The 14,534-nt window shown below is 41.2% G+C and overlaps 1 protein-coding gene across 1 annotated transcript in view; it reads right to left on the reverse strand.

Moving 5' to 3' along the window:
• Positions 1–2,982: 2,982 nt before the first annotated feature.
• The window catches only part of TM2D1 (TM2 domain containing 1), a 58,369-nt gene continuing 46,817 nt past the window's right edge, over positions 2,983–14,534 (reverse strand). Inside the window, exons 6-7 of the mRNA XM_075556980.1 lie at positions 5,546–5,685; positions 2,983–3,896 (exon numbers count right to left, since the gene is read on the reverse strand). Coding sequence (XP_075413095.1) covers positions 5,575–5,685 — 111 coding nt within the window. The 3' untranslated portion in view covers positions 2,983–3,896; positions 5,546–5,574. The remainder of the gene's footprint in view (positions 3,897–5,545; positions 5,686–14,534) is intronic.

The raw sequence follows: 14,534 nt of genomic DNA on the forward strand, positions 1-14,534 counted from the left end.
ACCAATTACAAGGATCTACATATAACCTCCTCCCTGGGGAACGGACAACAGAAAAGTGGGTGAAGGGAGATGTCGGACAGTGTAATATATGACAAAATAATTTATAAATTATCAAAGTGTTCATGAGGGAGGGGGGAGCAGGGAGGGAGGGGTAAAATGAGGAGCTGATGCCAGGGGCTTAAGTGGGGAGCAAATGTTTTGAGAATGAGGACAGTGAATGTACAAATGTGCTTTACACAATTAATGTATGTATGGATTGTGATAATAGTTGTATCAGCCCCTAATAAAATGATTTTTTTTTAAAGTTTCCAAAGATGAGGGATCAGCATCTCAGATGATAAATTTGAAGAACCAAAGTTTGGTGTTGTCATTTCTGGGTTTTTAGATCTGTTTCAGCTTCCTAGATCTCTGTCAACATTTGTAAGGATGATTTAGCCTCGTGTATCTAGATTTTTAGAAAGGGGAGGAAGCAAAACACATTTTTTTTCAAAAAATCAAAACATTCCCCAAACTAACTCCTTACGGTGTGGTGGTTCCACGTAGTATCATTTAGGTAAGAAATCTCCGTGGGCCTCAGGAAGTACCTTTGAAACTGCATCAGTCCTTTTAGGCTAAAGTATGTACAATTGGTAAATGACTTCCATGGCAAACAATACAATGAGGTTTCACGACGTTCACAGACAGTACTATCTTTTCATTCCATGTTCCCACAAATTTTATGAAGCCCTTCGAGGTTTGCGGAGCTGAAAGGCTCTCCCAGTCTGTGCTGGATTAGGAGTAACCCACGGAATAACGCAAGACTCAACGTCACGGCCACGGAACCCCTGCCAGCTCATATGGACTCACCACGACAGAAGAGAATGGCCCGACCTCAAGGATTCCAACTTGGAACTCGTGACAGGAGAGGATGGTTTCATCCTTCTCCCACGCCACACACACAGGGTGGGTCCCACTGCTGCCCTGCTGGTTAGCAGTCCAGTGTGCAGCCCACCATGCCAGCGGGGTTTCTGAAGGAGTGACACTTTGGCCCACTGCTCTAAAACAAGATTATAATATATTAATACACACACACACAAACATAACTTAACATGTAACCAATACTAGCACAACAACTGAAAAAAAGCTATGAGACCGTGCATCAAGAAATGACGGGGGGGGGGGGAGACACACACACACACACAAAAAAACCTGACAACTTAAGTGCATTCAGATTATTTTAAGAGTGAATAAATAAAACTCCCCCAAATCACATTAAGTGTTATGTGAAGGTAAAAGGAAAAACCTTAAGTGTACTTCCCATGTAAATTTAGTGACCTATAGTGAAATTAAAGCCTAAACGTTATTGTAAATCGACTTTATTTCCAGGCTGTATCAGTAACCCTTGTGGAATGTAGCTCATTTGAATAAGTACTTTGCAAAGCACATGCTTTGAAACCAATGTCCCATCTTGCCAAGTTAATAACCGTAACAGTTACGCAAAAATCAGAATGAATTTCCAGATCTAACTGCAAGTATTTCTTATCTAACCCTTTCGGGACCAAATCATTTTGGTTTGTAAGATTTTGTAGATATGCTTTTTCCCCACTAATGGAATCCATACTAAGTCACTTAGTGTTTAAACATTTTGTTCGGCATGCACGGTGCATTTTGCCGACTCTTCTGCGAGGCACTGAGGCCCGCCTGGACTCAGGTTACAGCCTGGGCATGTCTGACCTAATGGGCATGTTGCCAGGAGACCAGTCCTGGAGAAGAGCCCCGTGCTCGGTAACCCAGAGGGCCGTGAGGAGAGGAAGACCCTCTGCAGGTGTGTTGCGTAGGGGCATTGCTTTCATGTCGATGGTGACAGAATAATTTGGAAAAGGATGTCAACAGTGGCTGTACCGCACAAAGAATCAATGATGCTCAATTATACAAGTAGCACTTGTGGCATTGGAGAATGTTTTTGTGTATAGTTTTGCTACAATTAGAAAAAACTATATGAATAACAATGACTACAAGGAAGAGCAAACTGTTCTAGAATGGAATATTATGACAGTTATATAGCTCTTCTTGTTATGACTGAAGTATTGCATGGTATGACAGGATACAGTGCTAATAAAAACTGTTACGAGGAAGGCCCTCAACAAGCTGGCCTGGCACCGTGACTGCAAATGGACCGAACAGAACAACTGTGAGAAGGCGCAGGACTCAGCAGCACTCTGTTCTGCGTACATCAGGTCGCTCTGACTTGGAACAGACAGTGGCGTCTAACTACACAATCTCGAACACCGCACTTCACCGTGAACCCACAGGAAACAGTAAATATACTGACAAGCCTTATCTTACTGTAAGACAAAGTTTTGCACAATCACTGCTACACAGAAATATGGTGCAGGCATTTTTCCTTCCAAGTTTTACTGGCATACAATTCACATCTCATGGATTACTAAAGAGAGCTTTGAACTTACAGGACTGTAGATCAAACCCCAACCACTGCCACCGAGTCTGTTACGACTCATAGGGACTCTAGGACAGAGTCAGACTGTTCACCAGGGTTTTCAAGACTGTACATCGCTACCCAAACAGAAAGTAGCATCACCATTCTCCCAAGGAGCCACCGGTGGGTTTGAGTCACTAATATTGTGAATAAAGTGCAGCCTGCAATCGAAGTGAACTAGGGAACGCAAGAAAATGGACATGTTCAGTGAGCATGACTGTGACTCGGCTCCTCACTGTGAAGCGGAAGAACCCCCGAGAACCTAAGCGCAAGGGCAGGGATTCTGTTTTGTTTGCTGTGGCCTTCCAGCATCTAGAACAGTACCTTACACGTGGTAGACAATAAAGATGTTAGTGAATGAATCACAGAAATGATTCCTGATGGCCGCTACGAGCCAACCCAAATTCCCTTACTGAGTACTGGAAAATATAGTTAACTGTACTACAATGTACACGACTAAGCAAACTGAATGACAAAAAAATTGTTTTTTACTCTTGAGTAATTCAGATCCTATTAATATTAAAATTGGCACAACTGTTAATAAGGCAAGCGCATACAAGTATTATGGAGTATAATATTTCATGTATCCCCCAGTTCTTAAAGCTATGAGTGTGGGAAAATCAGGGCCTATCACGCAGGTGCTGCTTTCTCCGGACCCTGGTGCACCCCTGCAGGCAGGCACTTGTGCCGGCAGACGCCTGGCAGTGCTCACAGATGGAGGGCATGCGTCATCTGGCTGGTGTTCCCATCTTGTGCATGCAGCTTCGAATACAACTGCGTTGACTTAGATGAGTCAGCATCTGGTTTTCCAAAAGCAAAAAGGAAGAAGTTCACACTTCACAGGCCAGAAGATTCCAAGTTGCCTCAAGGTTTCCCAGAATCCCTGATGATCCTTAGCTCCCTGGATACCAAGGCAAAGACAGATCTGGAAGCTGCAGAAAACCAGGTGGCCTGTCATACACAAGACTGCAGCCTCAGGCAATATAAATGGAATTTGTTCACACCGTGGATTAACAGCTTTGGAGGATCAAGCTGCAACTACAATCAACATTTAAGAATGTTTTTATAATAACAATGCACTAAAAATGTGAATAAGTCATGCTTTTATTTTTCAGAAGTGAAAATGACAGGTGGCAACTTGCCCATGGAGAAGACATTACGGAATATTAGGGTAATAAACTACCTATCTCATAGAGACAGTAGTCTTAGGAAGACTTTATTATCACACAGTTCTCAAATAAAGTCCTATTAAATAAATATCATAATAGTGTGGCCTTTTAACTGACACAACAAACAGAATGATCAATAACCCCCAAAATTATATACAACGCAAACGCTGGTACAAGAAGGAGGAAAGAGTCAGATTTGGAAATCCGTGCACTGGGAGGGAGTCCTCTATGAAAACAAGGAGACTGGAGGCCTGAAAGAGAAAAAAGGAAATATGATAAAATACAGTGTTTTAGGCGTTCAGCAGCAGACGCACACAGTAACACTTCATTTACTCAAGCCGTTATTGTCCCTTCCTCTTGAAGTACTTCTATGGTCACAGATCTTACCAATGACAGCGCAGACACCTGCCTTCTCAGCGGGCCCTGAAACTTTTATAATTCAATTCTAAGGGCGGAATACCAGGAAAATGTTTTGATCATAGACTACAGTGAACAGAGTGGGTTTTAAATTGTATTTGTTTAACTTCTTTTCACATGATGGTCTGAAAACAATCCTTGTGCTTTTGAGAGAGACTCAAATTTAGAATAAACATAACGTCACGTGCAACCACACAACGCTTTCCACCCAGAATGCAGCCGCAGCAACCTGCTGTGCCAAGGGATTCGGCACACCGCGACCCCAGAGGACGGAGCGGACTGCCTTGTGGGGCTCCCAAGGCTGGGCTCATTGGGGAAGCAGATCACCACAGCTTCCTCCCACGAAGTCACTAACTCGGAGGTTCCAACTACTGACTCCGGAGTTAGCAGTCACGCACTTACCCACTGTGCCACCACACCTCCACTGACCACGCTGCAGGGCAAAAGACCTGGTGGTCTCTTCTCATGGAGACTACAGCCTGGGAGTTCTACTATCGCACGGAACTGCATGACTCATTTCCACTCAAAAGCACACAGCACAACACTGACCAAGACATACAGCCTATCTATCTGCCTCTCTCTGTCGTTGCCTGTCTCCCTCCCCTCATTATTCTGAAAGCTTACCAAAATCCTGAGAAAATTCTAGTATTAGAAGATTGTTTATTGAGAAAAAAACTGAAGAACAGTAATGAAAATAAATGCTTACAACAGTGAATCCTAGGAAAGCTAAAATTCAATAGAGCTGCCTTGCTTTTCTGGGTCTGGGTCTCTTAAGTTTCCTGCCTTTGACCAGGGTGTAGCTTCATGACTTTTCTCTGGCTCCTTGTAGTGGGAAATATCTGCATTTCCCTTCTCTGACAAGTTCCCACCTTATATATGTTCCTGCTTTTGCAGGTTTGAGTGTAGTAGCCTAGTGACCCAGAAGACTGATGATGTTTGACTTCTCCAGGCTTATTACCTATTTAGAGCTAACATCAATCAATACTTCTGCCAACCAGGGTCAAGCTCTAGGTCAGAACATGTGCTTACAGGCACCAGTATAGGTGCTGGACTCTTATCAACTTTCAAGTTAGAAAAGGAGACGAGAAGAAAAAGGATGACTTAAGGATCTGTGCCCTAGAGGCAAGAACAGCGGAAAACAGCTGCTGTATAGAACTGTGTGCAACACATAATTTTATCATGTCCAGAAGACTATGAAGCACCATTTTACTTTGATATAATATTTTCTTGTGAACTTTGTCTTCTCTGCAGAGAAATATAATCTGCATTTGGAATAGCACGTGTCATGGACATCCCTCCCACAATAAAAAAAATAATAAAAATTTCAAAAGATGAGAGATGCTTTCTCGACCTATGTTGGCCTGAGCGTCCCAAAACACAAAATGAGAGGCTTGTTAATTTCAAAACAGTTCCTAAGTTTCTAAAACTCACATAATTTTATACAGAATAATAATAATCAAGATTGGATATGCTTATCACTTACTATTTCTTTTTGAAGATATGTATGGATATTTATGGATATAACTGTGTTTTTCTAAATGTTTCATTAGTAATACTCAATCTTGTGAGTCTGGCTCCATAGTAGTCTATAATGTAACTGCTTCCATCTGAGGGTCCAACAATCTAGAAAAGAAAATTTTGAAAATTACTTATTTTATAAAAGATATAGTCCCAACACTGAGTCACTTTTATCAGCTGTTCAAAGTATAATACCAACTCACTTACTACTCATTATCCAACATTTTGCATTTATAACAATTTGTAAAAATTCTTAGGTGGTTCCTCTGATGGTCCAGGCCACATGGGGTTATGACCAGGCCATAAAAGGGATGGGGGCCAACAGGCTGTGGACTACCTGGTCCTGCTTCTGAAAATCCAGATCTCATCAAGGAACGTGGGTGGGGAAAGAGTGCAGGGCAATGGTGGGTCAACACAAAACTGCGGGCAGGCAGGGGGAGACTGGGTAAGGCCCCAGAGACACCAGGAGGTCTACATGGGAGGCAGGAACAGGGACGTAGAAAGGGAGGCACACCCAAGACTGTAGCAGATGGAGGATGCACATGGTCCTTGCTTGGGTGACTGATCAGCACCACCATTACCTCCTCAACTCCAGCAAACTCCACGATGGTCGGGAAGGAGGCCTACTGAACTGCACACATCTGGAGATGTGTTGAGGTTGGATGCAAGTTGGGGACACTGGCAACAAAGACGACACAACCACTGAAGCTAACATAAAAGCCAAGTCTTTGAAGTCAAGCCAGGCTGCTAAGGGATGAGCAATAGGAATCTTTGAAATCAAACCAGGTTGATAAGTAAGGGATGAGCAATAAAAATCTAACTCAAGCCACCATAAGCAAAATAAGTTATCTATGGCTCCTATCCTTAGAAGGGCACTGGAGTGGCTCATGGATCAAAAGAAGGGCTGCGGAAACTAAGGCCTCAAAATTGGAAAGGCCTGTGAGCCTCTTGGTTTGGCCTCTTTAGCTCTTCGCTTAACTCTGTTTGTCCTCAATCTGCAGATAGCAACCATCCTGATACCTGTTGACTGCCTAACATTCCTGGATTTACATCTTCCAAACTCAGTAGCTTCTATCAAAAAACAAATGATCCTGATCAGTGTTTACAATCTAATTCCAGGGAAGGTCCTTCCCAATTCCAGAGAAGGGCTTTCCACCACTTGTCTGTCCGTTTGTTGTACTGTGGTAGCTTCCATGTTGCTGTGGAACTGGAGTCGATGTCACGGGTACTTCAAATGGCAGCAGGGGCTCCCAAAGTGAACAGGTTTCTGCAGGGGCTTCCAGACGAAGAACAGACAACGAAGGAGGACTTGGCTCCTCATGTCAGAGGAGGGCGCTGAAAACATCATGCCTAGCTTTAAAACACTGTCAGACACGAAGGTGTAATGAATGTGGTCAGGGAGAGTGCTGGAGGACGGGCCCCTCGGCGTGGAGGGCACCCCGACTGTGACTGAGGAGGTGCTGGTTTCATGGAACAGGGTTGACCAGGGTGACGCGGAATTGATGGAGCCTTCCAGATCTACATCTGCTGACAGGACAGGACTGAGGGGAAGAAGCAGCACCTGCAAAAATCTGGTGCTCGGAACACGGAATGTGCCAAGTATGACTCTAGGAAAATTGGTAGCCATCAAAATTAAAATGGAATACATACAGGTGAATATCCTAGGCATGAGTGAGGTGAAATGGACTAGTAGTGGCCACTCTGAATCAGAAAATCCTATGAAATTAATATGCCAGAAATAACATAGTCACAAAGAATGGTGTGACACTGTCAAAAAGGACACTAAAATCAACCATGAAGTACAATGCTGTCTGCCATCAAGGAAATATAATCAATACAACTGCTATTCAGATGAATGCACCAACTAACAATATTAGTGAGGAAAAAAATTAGTGATGAAGAAATTAAAGAATCCTATAAATTCAATGATCATTATTGGTGAGTGGAATGCAAAAGCTGGAAGCAAAGATGAAGGAACTGGAGTTGAAAATATGGACTTGAAGATAGAAAGGAAGCTGGAGATAATATAATTCTGCAAAACCAACATAGAAAATACTTTTTTTCCCAACAAACAAAAGGCAACTATACCCGTGGACATCTCCAGATGGAATACATAGAAATCAAATTTGAAACAATGGAGCAGCTCAGCAGCAGAAGCTAAAACCGGGCCAGGAACTGATTATGGAACAGACCATCAATTGTTTATATACAAGTTCATGTTGCAGTTGAAGAAAATGAAAATGTCCACGAAAGCCAAAATACAACCTTGAGTCTATCCCACCTGAATTTTGAGAACATCTAAGAACAGATTTTATGCATTGAAGATTAATGACAGAACACCTGATGAGATACGGGAGGGCATCAGGAACATCAATGAAGAAAACAAAAAATCATTAAAAAGACAGGAAAGAAAGAAAAGATTAAAGGGGAACTCAGAAGAGACTTTGATTTGCTCTTAATTGTAGAGCAGCTAAAGTAAATGGAATAAAGAATGGAATCGAAGAGCTGAATAAAAAAAATTTAAGGGGCAGCTCAAGAAGGCAAAACCAAATATAACGTGCACAAATCTAGAATTAGAAAAAGAAGCAGGAAGAGCATATCTTAAAGTGAAAGGACTCAAAATGAAGACTCAGATGCTATTTTGAAAGATTCTATGGGGAAAATATTGCAGGAATGATGCAGGAAGCATCAAAAGAAGATAGCAAAAACACAGAGTCGCTGCGCCAGAAAGATGACAGTCCATCATTTCAGGAGGCAGCATGTGAGCAAGAGCCAATGGTGCTGAAGGAAGAAGTCCAAGCTGCACTGAAAGCACTAGCCAAAAACAAAGCTCCAGAAATTGGTGAAATACAAACTGTAATGCTTCAACAAGCTAATGAAGCACTGGAAACACTTATTTATCTCTGCCAGCTAATTTGGAAGACAGCTAACCTGGACAAACGACTGGAAGAGATCCATATTTGTGCCCACTCCAAAGAAAGGTGGTCCAATAAAACACTCAAACTATTGAACAACATCATTACCATCTCATGCCAGCAAAATATTGCTGACGATCATCTAACAGTGGCTGCAGCAGCACATTGACAGGGAGCTGCCAGAGGTTCGGGCTGGATTTGGAAGAGGGCATGGAACAAGCAATGCCACTGCTGATGTCAGAAGGATCTTGGCTTAAACGAGAGAATGTTTGTTTACAGAAGGATGTTTACTTGTGTTTTAATTCCTATCAAGGCATTTGAGGACCTTAATAAATTATGGATAACCTTGAGAAGAATGGGATTTGACTTGTCCTCATAAAGGATCCAGAGGCACTTGTACAAACAGACCAATGACTTACTGCATGGCTTAATCAAGAAGGAAAGGTGTGTGAAAGGGTTGTAGCCTCTCCATATTTGTTCATTCTGTGTCCACAGCAAATAATCAGGGAATATTACATGAAGAATGTGGCATCAGGATGGGAGGCAAGCTTATTAACAACTTGCAATATGCTGATGACACAAACTTTCTTGCTGAAAGAAAGTGACGGCACTTGCTGATGAAGGTCAAGGATCGCAGCTTTCAGTGTGGATGACAGCTCGATGTACAGACCAAAATCCACAAAACTGGACCAGCAGGTACCATCATTGATTAGTGGAGAAAAAGCTGAAGTTGTCGAGGATTTTGTCCTGCTTGGATCCACAGTGAATCCTTATTGGAGGCAGTAATCGTGAAATCTAAAGATGAGCTGCACGTGGTGAATCTGCTGCCCGAGACCTGGTTAGAGTTTTGAAGGGCGTTACCTTGTAGACTAAGGTCTGTCTGACCCAAGCCTTGGTGTTTTCAATTGCTTCATATGCATGTGCAAGTCTGACCTTGAATAAGGAAGACCAAAGAAGAAGCAATGTACTTGAATTGTGGTGCCGGAGAATATTCAAAGTACCATGGACTGCTAAAAGGACAATAAATCTGTCTAGGAAGTAGGTCCAGCGTGTTCCTTTAGAGGTAAGGACGGCAAAACTGTCTTACTTCAGGAGAGACCAGTCTCAGGAGAAAGGCCTCGTGCGTGGTGAAATGAAGGGGCAGTGGAAAAGAGGGAAGTCCACACGAGACGGACTGACACAGTGGTTACCACCGTGGGCTCCAGCACGGGAAAAGTTGGGAACATGGCGCAGGCCCACGCAGTGTTTTATTCTGTTGTGCACAGGGTCACTGGGGGTTGGAACTGACTCGATGGCACCTAACAACCAACGGGAAAGGCCAGGACTGATCTGCTCAGCTACTGATGGGTCAATTACTATACATATGGGAATCAAGTTAATATTCATTCAAGCCTTGGTTAACGTATTCATCATCCTTGTAGGAGATGGAACACTGTGATGGAAAGTCCTACCAGAGCCATGTGCAATAGAAAAGAAATGCGTAGAAAGAAACAATACATGTTCACTACACTTGTCCCCTGAGTCACATTTGTGGAAACCCAGTTTGTATGGTCTCTACACACTATCTTTTAAGGTAGCAATCTTTACATTATAGCCATGAGGGTAAACAAAGATTAACCAAAGTTATGTGCACCTAAAGAGCTTTTAAGGGAACCCATTTGGAGAGCCTTAATTCCCACTGACAGTCTTTGTGAAAGCGGCATTCCTGACCTCAAGCTACAGTGAAGGCATTCCGCTTCCCCTCCCCCCCTTGCTATTTTATGGCGATCTCTTCTCTGATTCCACAAGCGAAACCTAACTCCTGGCACAGAATACCTTGAGTCTTATGAACCTAGCCTAGAAGATGAAAGAGCCCAGAAGTCTCAAATAAAAGAATAATTCAAAATACTGGATTTAGGAAAACTCCTTTAAATCATGACTCCAAAAATAAGCTCCTACACATCTTGTTTAAAAGATTTGGTCTCGAAAACATTTTACCTGCTTTTACTTTAAATATTTGCCAACATCTGTTTGTTTATTTATTTATTTATTTAAAATCATTTTATTGGGGGCTTGTACAGCTCTTATGACAATCCATACACACACACACACACACATCCATTGTGTCAACCACATTTGTACATATATTGCCATAAATTTGTATATTTAGGCTGGTTTGATCAACTGTGGATCACTAATCATTATCGTTGAATCCAGAAAGAACAATTTAAAAATCATATTTTCATATAAATGGATGAGTATGTTTTAGATATAAAATATATTACACTAAATTCTGAGAGAAGGAAAACAAAAAATACGAGGAGAAAAAGAAAATATAGAATTCACAATGGCTTAAGTATTCCCTCATCCTCTTTATTTGTGTATTTAAAATGCTACAGTATATTTATATTGTTAGGTGTATTTAAAAATTGATGCATCAGTTTCATTTAAATGTGTCAATATTGATAAACTGGAAATTACATTCTTTGCAACTACTTAAATGTATGATGGAAAATTTAAATGTCAATTTTAAAATGTGCGAAGGGAATGGACTTAAGAAATTATTTTAGGAGTTATACAACCAAGGACTTGTAAAGCAGTGCTTTAGAGCATTCCTAAAGTCCAAAATGAATCCTGTTCTCAAAAACTACTCAACAATTATTTAATTTCTACAGTAGTTCAGACCCTGTGCTAGGAATTGTGCATATAACAGTGAATAATATATAATCTCTGCCATCAGGGAGTTTACTCTGTGAACTGTTGAGTATCAATATTCAAATAATTCTTATAAGGTATTATATGCCAGATAGTAGGTGCTGTCATGTACCTTGAATTACTTTCCAAAAATGTAACTGGCTTTAATATTTATGTATGTAATTTACCTTTTCACTGCCAAGGTCACAAAGGAAACTACTGTGACCAGCTAAAAGAAAAATCAGTGGCTAGAAAGCGCATGCTTCAGTACCTGAGATGGTAAAGGAGGGCGGGAGTAAAGACGGAAGTAGGGAGAACCCTTAATTCTTTTCTTTGGCCCTGAGTTAACAAATCTTAGAACTACCCTATCTCCAGATCACTGCTATAAAACAAACTACCGTGTTATCAGAGATAACGTAAGGTAAGTTGGAGTTTCTGCTACTTGCAGCAAAAGCTCCTGATGATGTGCTCGTTTCCTGCACACCATTGCCAAACCCCCAAAGCACAGCAATGGTTCCGATTTCCTACTGAAACGATTTGAAAAGCTGCTGCAAAGGCGGCCATAGTTGCAGTGATCGCATGAGACCGAAACCGACAACAACAAAAACACCTTGGACTGTGGTCTCATCAGTGCAATCTCCGCTCTAACGCTGCCCTGCCACCTCTCTCTCATAAGGAGGGTGATTCAGTGTGATCTCATGCAGGTCCGTAACCACAGCTGCAGGAAACTTTTCCCAGGGAAGCCAGCATTCACAGGATCCAGGGATTTGATATACACATCTTTGGGGGACATTTTTGGTCTACCACACTCTCCTTTTATAGGATGATGGATGGTAGTTTGGAGGAACTGAGTACAATTTAACTTCATGTAATTTCTGATGTTTGACACGTTAAATTGTACTTAGAGTTTGAATGTCAACATACATACATATACACATTCATATACATTTACTTAAAGGCTTCATAATAGTTGTAAAGTCTATAAAAACAAGAGTAAATAAAAAAACACATACACAAATACATATTAAAATGGAGAGTATTACAAGGTCCCCAAATTTACTATCATGTCACTCTGCCTTTCAAACTTGGTCGCCATTAGGCATTTACACAAATAATGTACATAAATATGTTGGTATCTATGACTTGAATACATTATTATTTTATTAAAACATGTAATATTGGATTAGAAAGATATATGAAATTTATATGAATAGTACTGTTGTCAATCTCAGTCAGTTTTAGACTATTTTCACATTATACAATAATTTTAAGATATTTCCATGTACCGCATGTATCTAGGTTAAGCACTAAAATTGCTGCCAAGTGTAACAGAGGGCGTATCGAATGCCTACTGACTGACCCATGTAGGATGATGCCAACTGCCCACTATCAAGGTAGTGCTGTAGATGGTATTTTGTATATGCCCCTTTATGGACAGTATTTCTGAAGTATATATCTGGAGTTTCCCTTCATTTATTTATTAGTTATTTGGGTATCCAATTGTATGCTTCACCTATCAGTTTACTTTGTCCATTTAGCTATTCGGCTCGCTATAAATTTCAGCCTTTGAAGAAGTACAGCCAGAATACTCCTTAGAAACATAGAACGTGAAACCTCAACACACATACTTTGAATATGTCATCAGGAGTGGTCAGTCCCTGAAGAAGGGCATCAGGCTTGGTGAAGTGTAGGGTCAATGACAAAGATGATCCTCAAAGCAATGAACTCACGCAATAACTACATTCATGGGCCCCAATACAGCAACGACTGTGAGGATAACACAGACCTGGCAGTTTCTGTCTATTGTATGTAGGGTCACTATGAATTGAATCAACGCAGTGCCACCTATCAACACAATTTTCTCGCTATTTACAGTAATTATTTGTGTATTCTCTATTAATTCCTACTGCTTGTTGATGTTTCTAGCATCCTTCTAGTCAGTTAACATTGATTATAATACCTGTTTAAAATAAAATTTATAAATTATAATATAGTCAGTTCCCTCAATTTATTTTTCTATTTCATATTTTGCTTTTAGAATTTTGTTTAAGATGACTTCATCTACCTAAAGCCATGAAAATCATCCCTTCTATTGAAAGTGTTAGCTTATTTGAACAGTGTTGCTGTTGTGGGTGTGTCTATAATTTATAAGTTTATTTTGACTCTGTCAGTATAAAGTACACTTTTGCTTACACTCATTTAAGTACCATTCTAAGAAAAACAAATTAACTAAAAGAGAACTATGTAGTTAACCCAGTAAGTCCTTTAACACTTAAAATTTAGCAACAAGCGTAACCCCTAATTAATGCCTCTGCACTGTCTTTAAAATCACACTGGACAGGAAGCCCAGGAAGTACTCGATACATTGCAAATGTATTGAGAGAATTGAGTAAAAGGAAGAAATAAGACTACCCTGTGCACCCTTTTTCCAGCTAATGCACTTGAATTTCTCCACATAAAGAACGTAAAATTAAAAGACCAGCCCAGCTCCCTGAGACCACCCTCACCTTGTACCAGAGGTAAGCTGACTCAGCTATCTGCAAGCAGAGGACAATGATGCAGCCCAGATCCAGTGAAAATGTACAGTTAGCCCTTAAGAGGCTCTTCAAAGTCAAATCCCATTTGTGTGTCCATCGCTGCTTTTTCTCTGGGTGGTTAATTTTAGGATGAGGCTATGAAAATCACTTGGTTAGTCACATTTCAATTAAGCATCAAAATTCCTACACAGTGCCAAAAGTTATGCATTCAGAAGCTCTGACGTCATTGGATTTAAAGATTGTTTATATTACCGTCCAATGGCCAATATAAGCAGCAATTCATAAGTTTATTTTCTAAGGAAAATCGAGTTTGGGATTATTCTCAGAACTAATTAAGGATAATTGCTCTGTTTTTAAAATCTCTTTCATTCACAAAGTAAACATCTGCCCACTGGGGAAGTGAATTTAAGGCTAGCTAGCTAGCTAGCTAGCTAGCGATGAAGATGACATGACAGAACAGAAGCCGTTTCCGAGGGACCTTATTCACCAATAAACCAGACTAGGATTAGTAAATACTGCTGGCTGGAGCCCTGGTGGCGCAGTGGGTTACGCACTGAGCTGTCACCGCAGATCAGCAGCTGGAATATTAGCTGCTCTGTGGGGGAAAGACGAAGCTTTCTCCGTCTATACAAAGTCAGTCTCAGCCTGTCCAGTGGCGTCGCTAGCAGTTGGTATCCACTCAACGGCAGTGCATGGCTTTTGCCTTGGAGAGGCTGTCAAGTCTGCGCTGACTGACAGCAACTTTGCGCAGAACGGGATGAAATGCTGCGTGACCCTGTGCCAGCCTCACAATCACGGTATGAGATCACTGTTGCCGCCGCTGGGCGGG

This window comes from Tenrec ecaudatus, chromosome 1, assembly GCF_050624435.1.
Source record: "Tenrec ecaudatus isolate mTenEca1 chromosome 1, mTenEca1.hap1, whole genome shotgun sequence".
Classification (NCBI taxonomy): domain Eukaryota; kingdom Metazoa; phylum Chordata; class Mammalia; order Afrosoricida; family Tenrecidae; genus Tenrec; species Tenrec ecaudatus.